This window comes from Trachurus trachurus (genome assembly GCF_905171665.1).
Source record: "Trachurus trachurus genome assembly, chromosome: 6".
NCBI lineage: Eukaryota > Metazoa > Chordata > Actinopteri > Carangiformes > Carangidae > Trachurus > Trachurus trachurus.
In genome coordinates this window covers 28,929,062-28,951,752 of record NC_139897.1, presented here as the reverse complement: position 1 = coordinate 28,951,752, position 22,691 = coordinate 28,929,062, and the positions used below count along the sequence as shown (strand labels likewise).

At 41.0% G+C, this 22,691-nt stretch overlaps 2 protein-coding genes across 3 annotated transcripts in view; one reads left to right on the top strand and one right to left on the bottom strand.

Annotated features, from left to right (window-relative positions):
* Positions 1-2,059: 2,059 nt before the first annotated feature.
* prr33 (proline rich 33) lies at positions 2,060-11,438 on the top strand. Its single transcript, XM_083973865.1, has 3 exons — positions 2,060-2,302; positions 2,756-2,803; positions 6,142-11,438. The coding sequence occupies exon 3, from the start codon at positions 6,157-6,159 to the stop codon at positions 9,487-9,489; it is 3,333 nt and encodes a 1,110-aa protein (XP_083829991.1). The 5' UTR covers positions 2,060-2,302; positions 2,756-2,803; positions 6,142-6,156; the 3' UTR covers positions 9,490-11,438.
* Positions 5,033-22,691, bottom strand: part of lsp1a (lymphocyte specific protein 1 a) — a 37,360-nt gene continuing 19,701 nt past the window's right edge. The window contains exons 4-13 of one of the 2 annotated variants that reach the window (XM_083973889.1): positions 21,986-22,116; positions 21,576-21,816; positions 20,947-21,084; positions 19,347-19,390; positions 15,159-15,240; positions 13,772-13,912; positions 13,020-13,115; positions 12,453-12,533; positions 12,108-12,216; positions 5,033-5,732 (exon numbers count right to left, since the gene is read on the bottom strand). In XM_083973889.1, the coding sequence (XP_083830015.1) occupies positions 5,710-5,732; positions 12,108-12,216; positions 12,453-12,533; positions 13,020-13,115; positions 13,772-13,912; positions 15,159-15,240; positions 19,347-19,390; positions 20,947-21,084; positions 21,576-21,816; positions 21,986-22,116 (1,086 nt within the window). In that variant the 3' untranslated portion in view covers positions 5,033-5,709. The remainder of the gene's footprint in view (positions 5,733-12,107; positions 12,217-12,452; positions 12,534-13,019; positions 13,116-13,771; positions 13,913-15,158; positions 15,241-19,346; positions 19,391-20,946; positions 21,085-21,575; positions 21,817-21,985; positions 22,117-22,691) is intronic. The other variant, XM_083973890.1, reaches the window with a different exon arrangement.

Genomic DNA, 22,691 nt, shown 5'->3' with positions numbered 1-22,691 from the left:
GGTCCTAATACGAACTAAAACTGAGATAGTACACAAACACAAACACATCCTCCTCCAATCATTATGGGACTGAATCAGAAGAAGCTTTCAAATTAGAAGTATTGGGTATAAATGTGAACCTTTTGTGTACTATGTGAATTGACAGTTCAGTTTTTTGCCATATAAGCTGTCAAAATATATACTTTTGTTTCATATCTTCAATGCCAATTAATGTTAAGTCAATTTTAATTGGATTGAGCTCTGATGTATTTATTTATTTATCTGTATTCTGTATTTCAGGTGCAATGTTCTCTCAGAAATCAAGGGTTCAGCTTCAGTCAAAACAAGCTGCAGCATGAATCATTCACCAAGCATCACTTATACAGGGCTGGATCTTGATCCTCAATCCTGAAACCTGAACAGTCTTCTCATTTCCTGCAGAGGGTGCTACAATGACAGAATTAAGAGCAGCGACTCCTCAGACACCAACATGTGGGAGTGTCAAATGTTTTCATGCCACTGAAACACAAATAGACAAATGTCAGGCCGAGGACCTCCTGTTTGATTCTCTGTTGTGGATTGACGGTTAGACCAACCTGTCTGCGCTCCAGCTGCTGTGAAGTAAAGAAACACTTCAAACATCTGTACAATGCTTTGGACAAACTCCACAAGGAATTTCCTGTTAAGGACACTATTAGGACCCATTTAAGCCCCTGTGGGATACTTAAAACCCTACACCATCACTATGATGCCATTGAGAATCCCTGACACCCCAAGGGACTTACAAACCCTCTATAACGATTAAATCCAGCCATTAAAACCTACCGTGACACCATTTGAATTCTATGAATGGCCCCACAAATCCTCTATAGGACTCAAAGGTCACACAAGGACCTAGAAATATGAAGGCCCCAAAACCCAAATAACTCTTCAACACCCAAAGGTTCCTCTTTGAAGGGTAATATAAGCCCCCATAAAGATCTTGTGGAACTTATCAATGAGTCCTGGAATCTCAACTTAAAAACCAAACATCGACACCTTCAAGTACCTTTTAAATCACCCAACAACTCCCAAAAGATTCCTCCTTAACAAGTTTTGGGGAACCCTGAACTCGAGAACTTCCTGGAGAACCAACAGAAAGCCCTCAAAACCTTCAAGAAAAACCCAAGGAACCAACCGCAGCATTCATGTGGGATAAATGATAGAAATAGGAAATATCTGTTTTGTGACCCTTTCACATCATTTTATTTTTTATTTATCCAGGAAGAGATCCATTGAGAACTATCTCTTTTCAATGGATGAAGGGGAGATGTCATCAAAATGGTTGTGTGATCATAGTTGAATCAAAAAACTGGTCTTTGATGAAATAAGATCTGATAGATGTACTTGTTGGATTGTCTTTTTCAACATTGGGTTGGGCAAGGCAAGGCAAGGCAAGGCAGTTTTTATTTGATTAGCCCGTTTTTACAAACAGTTTGTCTCAAAGGGCTTTACACGGCATCATAACAACATCCTCTGCCCTTAGACCCTCACATCGACTGAGGAACTGGGGAGGGCACAATGATGAGCCATAAACTGATATTCACACCTACTTAACTCTAGTGATTGGCTAAGTTTATGGTTGGGGTTGGGGGGTGAGAATGGATCTTCTCTCTTTAGCTCCATTGTCTCTTTGTTTATTCAACAATTTGTATCGCTTTGTACATGAAAAAGATGTAAACAACCTGGTGCAATACTACAACTATCTGGCCTTTTCTATGACGATTGTCTTAGCTTTCAGTGTAGATGTTTGGACAACGATTTCTGATGTCTTTGAACAATACATCTAATAGACTTGCATGACCCAACCTGCAGAGCACCAAGGAATGCTTAGATCCTCTTCAAGGTCTTCCACAAAGAACCTTCAAAAACTTCAAATATCAGGTACCACCTAAATCTCTAAACAAGGATTGCTTCTACAAAATTTTAGTTGTCGCCCTCCTCAGCATACTGTGGAGCCCCCTATCGGATCCCTGGTACACCCTTAAAGGACCCCTGGGTGGCCCTCGGACCCCACTTTTAGAGCCCTGAGGTGGTGAAACCTAAGGTCCTGTGGCCCGTCAGTGCTGTGACTCGCCTCGCTGTGCTGTCAGGGCGACGCTGCTGTCACTCTGAGCAGCTCACAGGGCTCAGGATTTATTTTTGGACTGCCATGGCGTCTGTTCCTTCCATTTGTAGGAAGGGGGGTCGAGTTGGGCTCAACATGAACCTGCCGCTCTGACACTCCGGGCTGGGACAAGCAGGCAGCAGCCGGCCGGCCGCCCCCCAAGCAGAAGTCGCACAGGTAAACACGCCATAATTACACCTTTTATTCTCTAGACAGAGCACGGTGAAGTTGTTTGCGGTGTCGGGGAGGCAGCTGCTGTTGAAGGCAGTCAGAACCACCCCCCCCCCACACACACAACCTCGGCAGCCAGAGGTCTGATGGGTGTTTGGAGAGCTCGGGGTGTGTGTTTCTTTTCTCGTGCTCAGTTCAACATTAAAGCACCAGCAGGACTGAGCTAAGTGTTAGCCTCTCACCGTCGCTACTCCCTGCAGCTTCAAATCACAGCTCTGCCCTGTCATTTATCCATCCAGGCTGCAACCAGGCATGAGTGACTGATGATCACTTTCTGCGTTTTTTAAACTTTGAGATGTATACTCTTCATCCTGTGTAATTATGGAGAATAAAGTCATCCTTGTTGGGTTTGGTACTTTACATTGAACTTGAATCGATGTTTTCTCCTGTTGTGTCAAGGGGAACCTGCCTGGAGCAGTTTGAACATCAGCAACAAGTCTTTACCTGGTAAGTTCGTCTGTTTTCCATGTGAACTCACGTTTGCTGTGTTTGTGGGTGTAAAGCCTCAAATCTTCTTCTGGAGGTAAATGGCTTTTTTGGGGTGGATTCATTTACTTAAGGAGGCCATTGTGGAGCAGCTTTGGTTTTTATTACACATCTATTATTACCCTTTCCTCTTTTGAACTTGCATCCTGAAGGCGCTCCAAATACCAAACCTACCAGAGCCTTAAAAGGAGGAGTGAACTCTCATATGTCAGACCAGGCAGCAGGTTCAGGGGCGGGGGAGCAGGGGGGGAGGAGGGAGGGCTTTAAAACACAACCAGCTCTGGCCTACATTTCACTGAGGTGACACACATAGTAAACTATGGACATTAAGCAGTTGTTGTGTTACGGCCTGCGCGATGCCAGAAATCATTTATTAGCAACACAAACCGCATCGTAAAGATATTTTAACACCAAACTGGTAACACAAATGTTATGTGATGCGTGTGCAGTGTTATTTTTAAAGACGGAACGTTCAGAAAAAAATGAAAAACAAAACAATTAAATTTAAATGTCTCTAGCTTATATTTGTATGAACTTCCTGTTCTCTCATCTGACTCAGTGACAATGTATTTCTGAGACCCTATCCGGTGTCAGCGGGCCGTGATGTCATGAGGTTGGATGCTCTGCATTCACTTTCACCCTTCAGAGGATATATATACTCAAGCTATATGTGTGTATTCATGTGGGCAGAGACGTGAGAAGAACCTGACGTGACAAAGGTGCAAATAACTCTCGGATCATAAATTCTAATCTCACTCATAATGCAGAGTTAACCACAGTCTTTGTTTTCATCACATGTGCTGTGGACGAACCAAATGGTTTTTTGTTTGTTTTCCCTACTTTAAAGATCTTCCTCTTGCAACATCAAAATCTGGTGGAATAATCATATTCCAGATTCCTAGTTAAATGACCCGATGACCTCCCCTGTAGCACCACGGATGATCTGATATCACCAAGTAATTAACAGCCCAGGAGCGCTGTTATAACCAACTGGTTAGGGTTAGGGTTAGATCCTGGGCTGTTAGTTACTTGGTGATATCAGATCGTGCGTAGCACCACCCTCAGGACAAACTTTACATTTATTAGCTCCAGTACCTAATACTAAGGTTTCAGATTAGTTTTATAAAATGTATTATTATGTGTATTGTATGATTCATATCTAATCCTGTAAGACTTGTTCTACTGGACATGCTTTGCCAAACAACTGCATAATTCAATTTTACAGCCTAATGTTGTTGTTAATTGTTAATCTGCTCTATTTAACCTCTCAGCTTGTGTCTGTGTTGGTATTATGAGAATTTCACCTCACCTTGCCCTAAAGTCTTATTTTACTGTCTTAATTTGAGCAGAATCAGGATTTGCTGCTACCTGTTGAGGAAAATCTGATAAAACCATCTTTACCTCAGCCTTAAAGACACCTGGAGTTTGTTTTTGATGAGGCTGCAGAGGCTTCATCGGGCCTGTAAAAAGCCAAGAGTCTTAAAAAAGGGGAGGCAGGTGATTGGCCAGCGTCCTCTCTGCTCCATCAGACTAAAATTAGGAGTGAAAGCTTCAGGATCAGCTGTGAGGTGGTAACATCATCCAGGAGGAGTTCAGCTCGATGCTGCTGTCGGTTTCTCAGGCTGCAGCACCCGACTGTGGCTTTTATAAACAGGCCTCACACAAATAGGATGAGTCATGTTTAGCACATGTGTGAGGAGTTCAGGGTACATGTTATGTAACTGTGGGGAAATCTATTCAATTGAATCAACTGCACGTTCCTTTGCAGAAGGAATATATTTTATACTTGTTTTTTTATTTATATATAATTCAGTCTTCATATTGTTCTACTCAACTCTGATATATACAATGTTGTTTAACAGTTTAGTGTTTAATAAAACACCTTCAGAAACTGATTATTAATCTAAAACTCTCCAACCACTGGAGCTAAAAATAAGGATTTTCCTGAGGATGTCATAAGGGAATTAAAATTGAAAGGGTTCATCATCTGGTGACCAGGATTTTTTTTTAAATAACAGAAAGTTTTGTCCCAATGTTGGTGCCACATGAACAATAAAGGCATCACTAGTAAACCATTAGTTACAATCCTCTGGGGACCATGAATCTCCACTAGATGTTTTCATGTTGTTCAGGTGTGTTGTGTCACTAAACCAAACCAAAATGAAATCAGACAGATGATGCAGCTTTAAGTAGAAAATTATTTTAATTTATTTAAGAAAAGAGGTTACAAACACATACAGGCAGGAATCTCAGTAATTGGAAATGTCTCCAGCAGCACAGAGGAAGCTAAAGACCAGTGGGTTAAACTAGAACATAAACATTGATTGTACAGATGAGGCGTCTATGTGATAAACATGGCTGCAGAGAGCGAGTTGAATTAAACTACTGTCAGGATGCACAAGGTCCCGTCCAAACTTTTCCAGATTGTTCCTTAGCCAAAAGTGAAAGTGCAGAATAGGTCACATATATCTACCTGATTGGAAATTGTAAACGTTTTCTATGACTTTTAAATTTGCCTCTACACCATCGTACATAAGGGGCAGTCAATAGGAATGATTAATCTAACCACATTTCTGGGGAAGAAAAAAACAGGAACAGTAAAGCCGCCAGTAAGATATATATACATCATAATAGAAAAAGAATGTCAGAAATGACAAAAAAAAATAAAAATAATAATAATTGATGATCAGGTCTTTTGGACTTGAGCTGTGGAATTTGTACAAACTGAGAATCAGAAAAGTTGATTTATTGGATATAAGTGAAATGTTGAGACTGTAACTGTTGAGGATCTGGTTCTATTCGATGTCTCTATAGCCAGAAGATGATTTGTTATGAAAAGTGGAACCACTTGTGGAGATGTCACCAGCTCAGTAATCACGATGACACAAATCTGCAAAAAAGACAAAAAGAAACAAAAAAGTTAGACATGCAGATGTTGCAAATTATTCCAGACGGTTATTGTGCTACCTTTTGGACAGTTTTAGGATTAAAACCCTGCTAGACTGTGTAAGACAATTCATCAAGGTTTCACTTGAGGTCTTTGGGTGGGGCCAATGACATGATTGACAAATGATGTTGGGCCAAACATGTTTTCTTTACTGGAAACAGATTTTCAGTGAAGGAAATTTAATTTGATAGAAGACATAGGTACTTGTTCAGGATGTATGGACGACTGAAGATTGCAGATGACAGAGCCGACTGATTTTAGTAGAGCATGCATTAGATATACTGCTTATTAACTATGTGAAACTAACACTATTAATTCATCTTATCCAACATTTTTGCTTTTCTCTCCACAGGGTGCTGAAGCGCTCATGGCTGTCGCTTACGGTGCTGCAACCCAGCCGGGCCTGCTTTCCCAGCAGTACCCTCCGCCCCTGCTGCCCAAGCCTGGAAAGGACAATGTCAGGCTTCAGAAGCTCCTCAAGAGAACCGCTAAGAAAAAGGCATCCGCTCAGGCGACGCAGTCAGCAGTGCATTTCCGCTCCAGCCTTTCCCCTGTAAATGAAGCAAGCCCCGACCTCGAGCACAGTGACCACTCCACCCCTCCCCGGACTCCGGAGACACCGTTCAACCTCTATAGCGTCAGGCAGCCTCAACGCTTCTCCGTCAGGCCACTGTATCAACATGTGGCATCGCCTTACCCGCAGCGTGCAGCTTATGGCCGGGCAACAAGTTTCTCACCTCAGACTGTGGCAATGCCGTCGTACTCTTACTCGCAGCATGTCACCACGGTTTCCTCTTATTCTGCACCAGCCTACCCTCCTGGGCCCTCCCCAGCTTCGGGTCCATTCGCCCAGCCAGCGGTGCCCAGAATATCAGTGTCAGCATCGTCTGTGCCTGAGACAATACCAACTGCTGAGGTGAAAATGACAGGTTTCAGCACAACAGCTGAAACGCATGCTGGTCTAAGACCTTCTGCAGGTGCAGTGACTCCACAACCAAAGAGTCTGGGTCCGATTCCATATTCAGCTGCAGGAGGTCAAGCTCTGATTCGACCTCTCACTGTGTTGACCCCATTCGTCAAGTCCAGAAGTCCGCGTCCAACATTCAAAGCAACCGAACCCTCAAGGTCACCTAAACCAATGTTTGATGTCCCTCAGATCCGTATGTACACGGCAAGCACATCATACTACGAGACATCCAGGACCCCACCGGTGTACGACACCTCTGAATTAACTGCCATTGGTAGCACAGTACCTCAAGTAGTACCAACAGAAACAAAAGAGGACTTGACTCCCGTGTCTGAGGTTAGAAGGGGAGTGACACAGATGACTCAGAATACTTTATTGGCCACAGACCCAATGAGAAGAACACCAACCTCAGAAATTAAAAGAGGCGCTACACCAACAACAGAAATCAGTACGATCTTAACACCCACCCCTGAAGTCAAAAGAGCCACTCCAACATCTGAAGTGAAAAGAGCCACTCCAACATCTGAAATTAAAAGAGCTACTCCAACATCTGAAGTCAAAATAGCTACTCCAACATCTGAAATTAAAAGAGCTATTCCGACGTCTGAAGTGAAAAGAGCGACTCTGACACCTGAAATCAAAAGAGTGCCCCCAACATCTGAAATTAAAAGAGTCACCCCAACATCTGAAATCAAAAAAGTCACCCCAACATCTGAAATCAAAAGAGTCACCCCAACCCCTGAAATCAAAAGAGTCACACCAACACCTGAGGTCAAAAGAGTTGAAATAAAAATAGTTGCTCCATCATCTGAAATCAGAGTTCAAACACCAACTTACGAGTTCCAGATGTCAAGAACTTCAGCAGGACGGCCAAAAACTCCGGCATACCATGTGACCCGTGCGCCAACACCCGTCTTTGAAATCTCAAGACCCAATCCTCTCCTGTTTGCAGTGTCACCAATCACAGTACAGTCTGAGAGGCCAAGAACACCCAAAATTACTTACACTGCAAGTAGTTTATCTGCCTCCCAAAGTGTGATGACTACACAAACTAAGCCTGCTGAAACAGTGCTGAATGGAGACATTCATTTGGATGTAGCACCAGCAGCTAAACCAATCCAGCAAATTATAACAAGGTCAAAATCAGAGCCTTCTCTGACAAAAGAAAAGATCCCAGCTGCTCCTGCTGCCCCTCAAAGACCTAAAACTCCTACATCTGAGCCAGCAACAACAGCAGTGACATCTTATGGCTCTCAGAGGCCGAAGACTCCAACCTTTGAGGCATCTCGACTAATGACCACATCACCTGGGTATAAAAGACCAAAAACACCTACTGGTGTATCACCTGTAGCATTTCAGAGACCTAAAACTCCAACCCAAGAGGCTCAAAAGTCAAAATCTGGTTATCGTGGATTGACACCAGCTGAATATGCTGCTTATGGTGGTATCAAAACGTACTCTCCAGCTTTTGGTATCTCGAGGTCTAAGACACCAACTCAAGAGGAGGTTCAAGTAACAAAAGAGGGATCAGCAGAAAGTAAAACACCAAGCCAAGAGCCCTCTGTGAAAGCACCTTCAACAGCTGAAGTGTCAGCCAAAGAAACCTACAAAGATGTAAGTAAACCCCAAATGAGAGAGGAGAAGGTTCCCGTCACCCCCACTATCCCTATAATTGTTGTTACACAACCATCTGACACCTCAGGAATGACATTAACGCAAGAGACAACTACTGTAACCAGTCAGGTTGCAGTAAAACATGATGAAACAATGGTTCAAGTAACACCAAAAGTCAAACCTCCTACAGCCGAGGTGAAGGCTCCAGAGAAAAAGAAGGTGGAAGCACCAGTTCAAGAAGTCATCAAACCAAAACCAAAAACTCCTGAAGCCAAACAGCCTCTGCCCAAAGTTGGTGACAAAGATCCATTGATGGCAGTAAGGAAACTTTTAGGCAAAGACAAAGTCCCGACTCCTGAAGAGAAGGTTGTAACTGAGACGAAAGCTGATGCATCCAAAACAAAAGAGCCAGTAAAACCTGTACCTGCCATTAAGACAAAGGCCGAAGGCTCAAAGCCAAGTTCTTCAGCACCTGCGAAAGCAGAAAGTGAGGACAAAGGAAAAGCTAAGAAAGCAGAACCAGCAGCCAAATCTGCAATTGAGAAAAAGGAGGGTGACAAGTCTCTCCCAGCAGCCGAGTCCCTCCTTAAGGTCATGCAAAAGCCAAAGGGAGTCAAATTGAAACATAGTGGTTGGTCCCGACTGAAGAAACACATGGTGGTGGAGCAGGAGGAGCCCAAGTTTCCAGAGATTGGTGGTCAGAAGGAGGCCACCGCTCAGGACCAGAGCAAGGTGGAAAAGGCTGATGAGAAGGCCGAGGACAAGCCCGACACTCAGGACCCTAACGCTCCCAAGGCAACAATGATGTGGGATGCTGTCCTCTTCCAGATGTTTTCCTCCAAGGAGAACATCATGCATCAGATCGAGCTGAACAAAAGTGAGGAGGAGAAGGAGGCAGAGGAGAAAAAGGAGGAGCAGACAGAGATACCTTCATTTGCGTTCCGGCTGCCCGTGTTGCTTTTCAGTCCAAAGTTTGACGCTAAGAAGCTTAGAGAGGCAGCATCGAGGCCGGTGACGAAAATATCAACTGTGTTTGAAATGGGTCTGATCGGGCGAAAGGGTAAAGAAGAGGAACCAAAAGACTTTAACAGAAAAGCGAGAGGGTTCGCCGCTACTTAAACTACATCTAATGTGAAAGCGACAAGAAAATGTTTAATGTACAGGTGCAGAAATCATAGCGACAGAAATAATGTACAGGTCTGGAGTCTTAGTCTCTGTGGCAGAGTTGTAGAAAATTCAACCTTAACTTTATACTTGACAAATGCTTTGTGGTTCGTTTGTGTGACTGGTTGTCAGGATGTTAAATGTTTTGTGTTTGTTTATTAGCTTGAAGAGGAGAGAGCTTCATTTGTCTTAAAGTCATTCAGACGCCACATCAGATTAAAGCCTTTGTCATTTCAGAGCTCCTCATTTTGTTCTGTTCATCACATTCACAATAAAAATAAACTGTTGTCATGTATGGACTGAATGGATCTGAAAACATTCGGCTATTGTGAAGACAATAGAGAGACTGTGATTATATATGCAGTAGCTCAAACAGTATAATATTTATAATGTTGTATAGTTGCTTTTTAGTTAAAAAAAATCAACTTATAGCGAAAAATTTACAATTTAAACATCTATATTTTTATATAATTTATTATTAAAAAAACTAGACTTAATGATTTTAAGACAAATCATTTCTAACAGAGAAAAAAACTTATCTTTTCATTCAAATATCCAATTTAATTCAAAATGGTGCTACTTGCCTCAGGGTAAGACCTCTCACTAGTCAGTGAATGTGTATGTAGAGTGATATTTACTATTATTAATATTTATTTGACTTTTTTTTAGGTTGTAGATGGTTGTGTTTTATGAATGAGCTTTCTTGAAGTCACAATAACAAAACATTTTAGATTTTAGACTAAATTTGGCCTTTCACATAATGCAGTGACAGATTATTTTTTATTGCTAACTCAATCATTCAGTATTTTCAATTTCATTAAAATCTTATTCAGATCCAGAAAATTAAATCTGTAACAACTGTAAAATTTGAATATCAGTTATTATTACTGGTGAAGTTAACATGAAAATAAAAATGTAATATGATCTTATAAACCTACAATAATAATAATAACAATAAAAAAAAAACAATTTAAACCAATTATATTAATTTCAGTTTCAATTAATTCAAACATTAGAATTAGGTGTGTAATTGCAAATATTTACAATTTTTAAATACTATAGTAACATAATTAACAATTTTAACTTAATTTATTGTGACTTGTAGAAGCTGCTGAGCTAAGAGCTTGTGAAAGTAGTTAGAAGAAGATGAACGAAGAAGAGAATCCTCCGCCATGATGGAGGTCAGTGGGACACTGAACTGTAAGGTCAAAGGTTGAGATACATAGAAGGGTTTTAGATGACAGTGATGCAATTTATTTTTCTAGTTTTGTTTTCACACATGCTGTTTGTTTTTTTATTCTAATGTTGTTTCTAATGATTTTGAATGTGTGTGTTGGGATTGTGGCTGCAGTTTGGGGAAATGTACTGTAAAACTTTAGTGGGTAGATTTTCTGTGAGAGAATCAAACCCTGGTGACACTTTCAGTTTCCCCTTAGATTTTATTTATTTGTGAATCTGAAATGTTAAAAACTAAGATGCAAAAACAAGAATTGGAATTTGATTGTTTGCATCAATGTTTTTTTTCAATCACTCATTGTCTATTTAACAATTATCAGTGTATTATTTCAATGTTAAAAAAAATATAAATTGTTGAAAAATATTGTCATTAATGTAAAATTTTGATATGTCAGTTTTTTCTTCTGTATTTTGGCTTTTAGAGAACCATAAAAACTGATAAACAAATGGCTATAAACTAGTCCTAAACTTTGACTATTTATTTTAAAGATGCAATATAATGAGTAAAGGATCATAAATCAAATTATTTAAATCTTTTTCTTTTTTTTTGTTTTATAATGAAACTAATAAGGATTACAAACCCTTTAAAATGTTTTTATTTAAATGTAAAATAATAATGATACAGACTACAAAAACCAGAATAATAGGTAAATACAGAAAAATCTTCCCAATATTTCTGTATATTCTGTTTTTATTTTACAGTTTAGCTTTTACATGGTCAAACCAACTTTGACTTGTTTCAGCTTCATCACCTCTACTGTGTTTTATTATCACCACTCACGTTGTATTTTAAGTGAAGCACTTTGAACTGTGTTTTTTCCTTATGTGAAGCACTGTGTTCTGCACGAAAAGGAGCTACAAATAAAGTTTGACTCAATTTCATTTAAACATTTCTACCATTTTCATTAAATAAGTGCAGAGAACGTCTGAGTCGTTTGTTGTCAGGTGGAAACTCACACATAGCTGATTCACCTCAGCTCTGTCCTGTTTTTTTTAATCTAAATTAATTATCTGTCCTTTATTTAAGGAATAAAGCAAAATGTAATGAAATAGTCAATGGTCCCTTTTAATATATTATTAAATAATATTGTATACTGTTGACAAAGTATTTTATTTTATACACAACTTGGTCATATTTATCGCTGGATATAAAGTTGAGCAAGAGTTTGGTTTGAAGATTAAAGTAAAGTAAAAAACTCTTTATACTTGATGTTTTAACCGGGAATCGGGAAATCAAATGTACAAACACTAAAAATTCATCTTCATCCCTTTGGAATAAAAACAAAACTATTGTTATTGTATACTATAAATCGACCATCGTGTGACTGTCGTCTTACCGGACTTCCCATTGGTGAATTCCGCTCCGTCTTCGTCGTCCATAGGGATTTTCTCGTATTTGCCGTGACCAGTGACGACAAACTTGTATTTTTTACCAGCTGCTGAGTTCTGAGCAGAGAAAACACAGAGAAAATGTTCAGTTTGATGATCTGAGACCTGAAACCATCTGTTGTAGATGATCATTTTATAAGATCCATAAACTGTCCCACTGCCATTTTATATACTCTCACTTTAGTCCTGCAAAATGTGAGAGGAGTCATCATATTTAGATAACATACAGTATGTCAGGATGAAGGTGATGCTAAGAATGATTGAAATAAGAAGTTTGATGTGTTTCTCTTCACCTTGGCTTTCTGCCTCCCTGACGAGTCTCCGATGATCTCCCACATGTTCTTCTTCTGCATCACGTCTCCAGGCTTCACATCCTGATAAATAGATCAATAATCAATCCAAACAAGCAGCACAAGAATTTCCCAAGCTGCTTTTAAATATCCCTGTGATTAATTTGAAACACACTGAACAAAAGTATTATGAATATAACACTGTTGTTTTTGCTCCTGGATTTTTTTCATTGTGACAGTGGTGTCACTAACATGGTCAGAAATGGTTAAAAACCTAAAATGTTCTGTGTTTATATTTTCACTGAGTGCAGTTAAACAGGTTAAACCACCAACTACAGCAATTGAAGAAGCTAATTTTTCAGCTGTTGTACCTTGTTTCTCCACAAGGAGGAAACCTCAGATCACAAACTTACAAACAAAGCTGCACCTGAACACATCACACCACAGTTGGCTCAGGATTTTAAAAACCTTGTTCACCTGAAAAACTTACAAACTTAACAGATTTAAACCTTTTAAACCTCTCCATGTGATAGAAGAAAAATAACTTGATGGTGACAGTTAATAACTTACTGCTGGTTTGCCGGGCGACTGTCTGCTGCCGTCATTGGGGCCTTTGACCCACTGGGTGATCAGGCTGGCCACGCCCACTTTCAGACCATCAGTGTCCTGAGACAGAGACAAAGCGTTAGGACTTCCTGTCACTTTGTGATGTCACCACAAAGCAGTCACTACAAGCCCCGCCCACCCACCTGGCCCAGATTACGTAACAAAACCTATTTGTTTTTGCATTATGAGACAAAACGCACACACACAAACAAAGTTAATTTTAACTCAACATCTGGACAAGACAGATATGTGACAACATGTTGTCATGTGACAACATGACAGTTGAGTGTCATCCATTAGTGAAACCACTGGGAGTCTCCACAGTCCCCACATGGAAAGAACCTATAGGTTTTAATATAGGTTTGAATATATGTGACATACATAAAATTGGCCGTTTTCATATATATGCATATATGCTAATATATTTGCAGCATATATGCACAGATAAACTGCATAGAGGTTTCATGTGCGCATATATATATATATCCTCATGAGGATATATGCGCATACTGTATATGAAACCTATATGCAGTTTATCTGTGCATATACAGTATGCTGCATATATGCACCATATATATTAGCATATGAAAACGGCCGATTTTATGTATGCCACATATATTTAAACCTATATTAAAACCTATAGGTTCTGTCCGTGTGGGTCTGTTGTATGTTGTGTTGGTGCGGGAAGTAGTCTGGTCCCTGACAGGTTCTGTCACCTTGCAGGTTGCTCCTCCTTTGCCTGGACTCTGACTCCAGGCCTCTCCGGCCTCAAACAGGTTCTTCTTGTGGGCGACGACCTCAGGTGAGCTGGGCAGGTCGGTCAGCGATGCCTTCGCTGCCCTGGCCTCCTGAGCGTTCTGCACAACAACAACAATGAGACTGGATTCGTCTTATGTTCAGGTAATGTAACGTTACAAAATGTTGTTTAAGAAGATGCTGTCTTCTTTAGTTTGGATTTTCTCCAAATAAATCTTTGCTTCATTTAAATTCATGAACCTCAGTTTATTTTTTTGGACTAACTGTAATATTTTACTTTTATTCCATTTATTCTTGTTGATATTTTTTCCATCTTTTTCTCCATTAATTGTTTTTAACTCTCACTCTCTTTGCTGATATTTAAACACAGTCATATGTTGTTGACATAAATCATCAAGCTGTAATATTAAAAAAAAGTATTATTGCTATTTATTTAAGGTTTTAGGTTTATATTGCACATTGTCATCAATCACTGCATTGGTGCATGGTGTGTAGCTTAATTATGAAGACACCCTGAGCACACAGATGTGCACATGTTTGATTCAATATTGGCAACCTGGACTTCCATACAAAGTTTGCATAGTGCTTAGTATAAAGACATACAGTACATCAATATATCATCTCAGCCCTAAGATGTATGGTGGGACTGTTCTTTCTTCTTCATGCCTGTAATTCAGTGTCTTTATTGCGCTTGATGTCAAACCTGTTTTTTGTTTTTTTAAACGGCTTCACTCATAAAAGCAGCTGGAGTTAACCTGAGGTCATGTTCACTGTTGCTGTTAATCAGCCTGAGGCGACAAGTGACAACAGGGAACGGAAAGACGAGAATAAAAGACTCTGAACGACGGGTTTTCCCATCGTGGATCTGCACCACTGCACAAACATTACAGAAATAAAACCACCAGAGCTGTGAAGTCGCCGCCCAGGTGCTGCAGAGATTTGTGATTCCAGCACACACACAAAAAAAGGTCAAACCATCTGCAACCGGCTCAAAAACAATGTAGGGTCAAAAGGTCAAGTGAACATCAGCAGCAGGAAACACGGTAAAGGACACAAGCCACATTTTGGGAAATATATCACATTGAAGTCAGTGATTTTAAGGTCCCATAGTGTATAAAAGTACATTTCAAATCAGGTTTAGGTTCTATATTAATACTGTCATCTGACTGGACCCTGTAATATTTACAGCTACGTTTGCAAGTTGCTAAAATAGCAGCTAATCGGCTTCTCCACCTGCAAACTGGAGTTAGCACATCACTCTTCAAAAGGCTACCAGGGATTAGCAGGAAAGCTAACAGCATGTATATGCGTGTGTTTGTGTGTGTGTGTGTGTGTGTGTGGTCTGACCTCCACGGCGTGGGTGTACTGCTCCAGCTTGTCGTCGATCTTGGGCATCAGGACGAGTGGCTGCGTTTTCTTGAAGCTGTTACTGTTTCACACAAAGCAACAACAGATCTGGAGTCAGTTCAGTTCAGTGTGATATTGAATTTTGTCACCCTCACAAACCCTGATTTCTCCCTTAAATTCCTCCTGAAGAGATAAACGCCTTCAGTTCAGCCTCCAACAACCAAAAACATGCCCCACTGCAGGACTCATTAAATATATCTGCATATGCAGATGCATATATTTTTAGATGACAGATAATGTAAAAACCAAATATTTACAGCCCCTACAAAGAACTTTCATTTTGTGTTGATTTTGGCGACCCCTGTGGACAAAAGTGGTAGTGTTTTCCTGGAATGAAGACTGAATTTCCCGAGAGCTCTAGCACGTATTGCTGTAAAGACGCTTATCTACATAGACATCAGCAGAAACCAGAGACTTTTGCAAATCCAGTTAAAAGTTCTTTGTAGGGGCTTTAAGGTGACGTCTTACTATTTTACATGGCTGTACTGTCACAATCTCCTCTTACTGTACGTGTTACAGCATTGAGATACATGTGATATTATGATCTTTAACCAGTTGAATATAAAATGTCCATCACTTAACTGTCTATTTGAGTTTAGTTGTGTCGTTATCTGTGTTTAATTCATTCAGTATGGCTGCAAATATGTGTTTTTTCTATGATGTCACCATGAAGGCGTGACCTTTGACCACAAAATTCAAATGAGTTCATAATTAAGTCCGTGGGAATGTTTGCACCAAATGTGGAGAAGTTTAGTCAAGTTGTTGCTGAGATATTGTGTCTACAGTTTTGATTCATTTACAGAAAATCAATCAAATTCCATTATAATTAGATTTAACTTAATCACCCTGTAAATTAACTGCTGCAGTAAATTAGACCTAGTCGACCAACATCCTCTAAGTCAAGTGATATAATGAGACAGTGAATTAAGTGTTTTCATGTGTTTCTCTTTGTTTCCTCGGTTTCACTTGTTCACGCCTCGATCAGAACCAGGAAGCTTTCGGGTCAGACCGGCACATGTGGGCTCCAGGAGTCCAGACTCTGACTCAGATCCGGGGGTTTGAGTCTAAATAAATGGAGGTTTTGAAGTCTGAAGTGTTTTTGTCTTGGGTCTCTGCAGATCCATGAGAGTTTTCATTCTTCCACCCAGCTGTCCAAACTAAAACCTCTCCGCCATCATCATCGTTCTCTGAACACCAAAACTCTCCTCCCGCACATTTTTATTGTTTTGATTTTTACAGCTCCAGATAGGAGCCGTGCCGCCGGATGAGGTCATCCACCTCACACCGGGTGGGTGGGGGGAGGAAACATCATCCATCATCTTAAAATCACTTGTTTCAACATGTCTGATATCGCTCTCCATCGCTCTCTTTTAGAGGAGGTTGATAACTAATGATGTAATGATGACCGATGGAGGAATGACATCATTGACCTGACACGTTTGGATCTACAGAGTTTATGAGCTGTTTCCTCTCACTGTTAGGAAGGTGTGACTCAGTCTGCTCTGAGTTTTACCTGCAGCAATACAATTAAAGTTAAAGGGGGAAGTTTCCTTCCATCAGTCCATTAGCAAGAAATCTGGGAAGGTTGACTCCATAGGAAAAAAAGTCTTTTTGCATAGTCTGCTGAGAAACAAAGGTAAAACCAAACGCCAGCCTGTAAGACAGGAGTGATAAAAGCTGCAGTTCCTCTCCTGACCACTAGAGTGAGTCAGTCTCCATAGACTCCCATGTTAAATAAACATGTGTTTACAGCCTGATACAGAAACAACTTTGATCTCTATTTGGCTAAATTCTTTCATTCTTCTCACAAACCATCATGAACTGAAGTCTCAGCTCCAGATATGGAGCTCCTTTTTGACCAGTGTTTAATGAGCTGGGAGTTAAAACATTGCCAAGATGGCGACAGTGCAGCAGCCCACTCTTAACTGAACCTCCTGGACTACATCCATCTTAATTTACAGTCTATAATGAAATCAGAAACTTTGATGAAAAGTTTGATGAAACCAGAGCTGATATGTTTTTCCATCTATCCATCTGTCTGATTGAAGTGGACCTGATATCTCAGAAACACCTTCATGGAGCTTCTTCAAAATTGGCAAAACCATTCATTTGGTTTTGAAGATGATCTCATTAGATTTTGTTGGTCCAATGTCAAAGATTAAAGGTGTACAGAAATGGCCGTTTGTCCTGTTTGTCGCGCCGAGTTGTCACGAGCGGCAACACGAGTTTACCCGAGTGAGGAAAACGAATTTGATTGGTCGTTATCGAGCGGGCGGGATATTCAAAGCTTGGGGCGAGCCCGAGCTCCGTGTGTGTGTGCGTGTCTCAGACGTTGAATGACGGATTACGGATCCAATATCAGTGGCTGGTGAATCGTGTACAGGCTGACGTATAATCCGTGCACCTGCATTATCCAATGCGAAAAAAAAAATACACACTTTCATCCCGGATTTACTCAAAAATAGAATTTTGCACAAAGTTTGGCCTACAACGTCTGAAAGATGAGTTATCACATTAATTTTATCACCCAAAGTGGGCTCAAATTCAATTTTCTTTTCTGTACACCTTTAAGGTCAGCCTGAGCCAAAATTTCACACAAATGGGGAATATCTTCCATCGCTCCGGATAAACAAGGTGTCAGCTGAAACTAGTTTGAGTGGCAGAAGGCCGACAACAAAAAGGCTGTGACTGCAGTTCCCGATAAATCTTCTGCAGGTCCAATCATAGACTCAGTCAGAGAACAGCTGGGGAACATTAAGCAGCTTCTAAGAACCGGGTTTCCCTGAGGAGGGGGTGGAGACCAAACACTGAGCTAAAAGACCAAAAAGAAGCCGGACTGAGAGCGATCATGTTGCTCTGAACAAACTCGAGATGCATTGACTAAAAAAGATCTAAAGTAACAACATGCAGTGAGTTATTGCAGGTTTAAGATTTTTTTTTAAAAAGCTGCTGACTGCTGGTCGGAGGCATTAACGCTGCTGGAGTCAAAGGTTTTGTCTGCTGGCCTCATGCCTCCTCTGAACACGGCCTCTGTTCCCGCTACAATAACAGCAGCACAGCAAACAGAGGCTGGGCTCCAGCTGGGAGCTCCGTGGAGCTGGTAACTACCTGCAGCAGACTGCCTGGAGCCGCCGGACCTCAGCAACCACCAGAGACAGCACAGAAACGCTGCTGCATCTGGACACGGTTAAGAAGAGCTGTAAATCTCAGAGGAGGGCGAAGCGGTGGGAGAGGTGAAGAGGTGGTGACCTCTGACCTTCTTTACCCTCAGACTGACGAAGGCTGAAGATCCGACCAGAGAAACTCTAGTGGAATAAGTCGATTTTGATATCATTGTGAACTGAGTGTTGGAGGTTTTGGACTGTTGCTTGAAAAAGTTCTGGCTCTTAGATATATACACCACTCAATGGAAACACAAACCATTTGTCATTTCCTGAATAATTTGCCTCAAAACTGCAAAAGGAAATCGGACTGATGTTATTTAAACGCTTCATTTACAAACACTAATTGGTCTTTTTTCCGCATTCTCAATCTTTGGGTTGTGGTTTTGGAGAGTACGGTGGCCTGCAGGGACAGTCCAACCACAACAGCAAACTACAGAAAGTGAACAGTTTGAACACGACAGTAGCTGCACCTCCTTTAAACGTTTTATGAGGACAGCAACACTTTGGAGTTCAGGAAATTAAAGTCATTTTGGATAATTAATTAATGGAAAGTGGATCTTGACTTTTATCTTGACTTCTTTTATTTGAGGTGTAGATGCACATGCAGTCAGCCATTTCTATACGTTTACTTCAGGTACGAATCAGTTTTTATGTTGCTAACCCGATAAAGTTGTTTTTATTTTAATTTAAGTCTGCATCGGTGCAACATCAGTGCACAATAAATGTCATGTAGAAAATAAACTGGAAATATCCTGTAACTTCCTGTTTACATTTGATTTAACACTGGTTTAATACATGTTTTTGTCCCTTTCTCAAATTTATCCTCAGTGTCCTTAGCTGTATAAGTTTTAATGTTTGTCCAAAAGTTGGACTTGTTTCTTGATTCAATGAATGTTTCAGGGAAATGTCACTAAAATGACTGAATGATCTGCTATTAGTTGTAAAAATCAATCAGGATATTCACCTTTTCTTCAGCGAGCGGTTCAGGGACTCCGTCCTCTCTGTGATCTGAAAGACGAATAAAAATAAAAATAAGAAGAAGTGTGAGGTCATTTCTCTGATGAACACAGGAAGTTTTCCTCCGTGTCGCTGCTTCGCTTCAGAAAAGCTCTAATTGCAGCTCGGCTCTGCGTCGGGCCACAGACCACTACGACCCGATCCAAGACAAACAGAGCCGGGTCTGCTGGCCTTCATCAAAGCCGTACCCTAAGCTCCGCTCTGAAGGCACGAGCAGAGCATGATGGGAATGTGCTTTTTAAAACCATATTTCCCTGAATAACAACAGACCGGCTTGTTTAATGTCAATTTAGCCCCATTTTTTCTACTTAGTAAGTCTTTGAAACTGATTTTTGCGTCTCGGGGTTCCTTTTCATTTTGTTTAGTGTTGTGTTCAGGGAACACCTGGACACTCCAGTCTTGATATATATTAATGTATACTGTATTCCTTTGTTTACCCTCAGCAGCTCTTTGCCATAACAGACACTGTCACATGTTAGTCAAACTTTAATTTAATTTTCTCTGTTAGCAGCCTGAGGCTCAGGATCAGTGTTTTCTCTGACCTCAAAGGTCAAACATCACACACACACACACACACACACACACACACACACACACACACACACACACACACACACACACACACACACACACACACACACACACACACACACACACACACACACACACACACACACTGAGGAAACCCCTTGAGCTAAAGTTGAACTCTTGACCTTCTGAAATGTCAAATCAGAGGAAGTTACAGAGAAAATACATCACAAACCTCATCACTCCCATTATTGTTTTTTGTTTTCAGAGCAGAATCACAATCAACCATGGGATGTATAACGAGCTCTCTAATTGGTTGGGGAACTAACCAGTCAGGTTTCAGCAGCATTAAAGGCCTATAGGCAGCTAGAGTTAATGAATGCATGTATTCCTAGTGTAAACCAATTTTCACTGTTAAAACATTTCTTGATGGATTAATCTTTCAACTAAAGAATACAATTTTCACAATTCCTGTTTCTAATGGATGTTAAATTGTGAAAATAAGAAAATACTTTCCTATTACATCCCTAGTCCTCCATAGACAAGAGTCTGTTTTCTTTCAGTCTTGTGAAAAATTTGGACATCTAAAGACTTCAAAAATGTGAATATGTAATTTTGTTTTCTTTGTTTCTAAATTGTAAAATAAAGTTGAGAAACAGCAGAAAATGTGACCGACAGGGAGCAGATGACGTCGTTGCTGTAGCTGCTGCTGACGGTTATAATTCTCCACACTACGTGAGCAAAATAATACTTCATGGACTCTGTGGTTTTGCTTTTCTCTCTGGTTCAAAAACGTAATTCATGTCTCAAAGAAAGAAAAAAGTCCTTTAATCTGGAATCATAATAATAATTAAAATGGAGTTTGGAGATTTATTGGTCCACTGCTGCTCAACCAATGATCTCACTGTGTAAACCGTCTGAGCAGCACCAGGAAGCAGCTGTGTGATGCTCACAGTTTCAACATACAGTATGTGTATAAATAACTTGTTGACGTCTCGGTCTCTGCAGGTGCGTCTCACCTTGTGTGTGGGAGTTTTGGGGCTGATGGGACTGAACATCTCGTCTCCGTCCACGCTGGACGTGCTCAGGCTCTTCATCCTCTCTGCTGCCTCCATCCTCCTCCTCTCGATGTCCTCCTTCATCCGCCTCCTCTCCTCCTGCAGTCGCATCACAAACACCGTTCAGATCCAGACAAACTCCTAATGTTTCATTGTCCCATGCATCATAAAACTGAATCCACGAGGCAGAAGATGCCAGATGTTTAATACAGTAAGTGTCAATCCTGACTTTGTTGTAGTAACTCAAGATCTTTTGAAAACACCTTGAATGTTTTTTATGCATCATTTGATAATTTCATTGAGCTTTAACAAAGTCATTGAGGTTGTTTGGAACAGACAACAGTGGTTCATAAAACTACTTTAAATAACGATCTGTTGTATTTCAGTTAAAATCATCCTGTCTGTAATTCTTGTGGAATTGTAGTAAAAAGCAACTTGACTTCTTTTCTTTCTTGAAGCAGAAAAGAAAAGAAGTCCAGTTGCTTTTTACTGCAACTCCAAAAGAATAAGATGACCTGGATGACTGAGAACCTTCACGGACATCCTGTCTGTAAATATCTAAGCGACTCCTCATCTTGTTTTTCCCACACCTCCTCTTTAGCCAGCCTCTGCTGATCCTCCTCCTCCCTGCGGCGCTCCTCTTCCTCCCGGACTCGGCGTCTCTCCTCCCTCCTCCTCTTCAGCTCCTCCAGCTCCTGCTCGGCCTCGGCCTGTCGGTGCCTCAGCTGCTCCATCTCCTGGTTCTCCTTCACCTGGAGGCTCCGTCGGATCTTCTCCAGACGCTGCTCCGTCTCCAGGATGGCCTCCGCCTCCTCGGGCTCCGTGGACCTGCTGCGTACACCACAGGAGGTGAAGGTAAAGTTTGATTCATGACCAGGATCTGGACTAAAGGAGCTGTGATCAAGGTCTTCCTAAAAGTATTATCTGCTCCTGTACCAACAAATACAGTTAAAACATTTTAACAAAGATAAATGGCGATGGAATAAAAGACTCTACACACCTGGTGGATCTCTTTGTCTTGCTGATGTATGATGTCACCTCCTCATTTGTTGCGTCTCCGTTGGTGTTGTTGTGTTTCGGCTCCTGGTGAAGAAAAACCTTTGATGTGTAGGAGACTTTGACCTTCTCCACCTGGACAAAGGAAGAATGAAGAGACATGAAGATCATCATGAGTGTTTGAAGGATGATGTCCTGTTGAGCTGCTGGACTCCTGTTTGATCTGATTGGTTCATTCTTATTGACCACTCATGGTACTTTACGAAGGAAAAGCCATCAGGGGACGTTTGGGGTTCAGTATCTTGCCCAAGGAAACTTCAGGGGTTGAGATTGAACCAACTACCTTCAGACTGTTGTGTGGCAAGGTGAAGAGGATTGAACCCACACCTCCCGGGTAAGAGTCATGCGCGCTTGCCAGTCACCCAAAGGGACATCCCCTTGGCCAAGTAGCCAGGGCACATGATCAATTGGAGGCATAGTGACAGGACCACCACTGTCACAGTTGGATGACCCATTGACCCTGAACCATGACCATCTGGTTTTTTGATCTCTCCCTGATGGACTTGGCTTGAGACTTGTTTTGAATAAACCGAGACTCATTTCAAAAGTTTTAAGACTTGGTCTGGGCTGATCTTGGTCTTGGATTATTCAAGGCTTGACTCTTTTTGACTCAAACGATTCAGTAAGTGACTCTGTGAAGGATCTCAGTC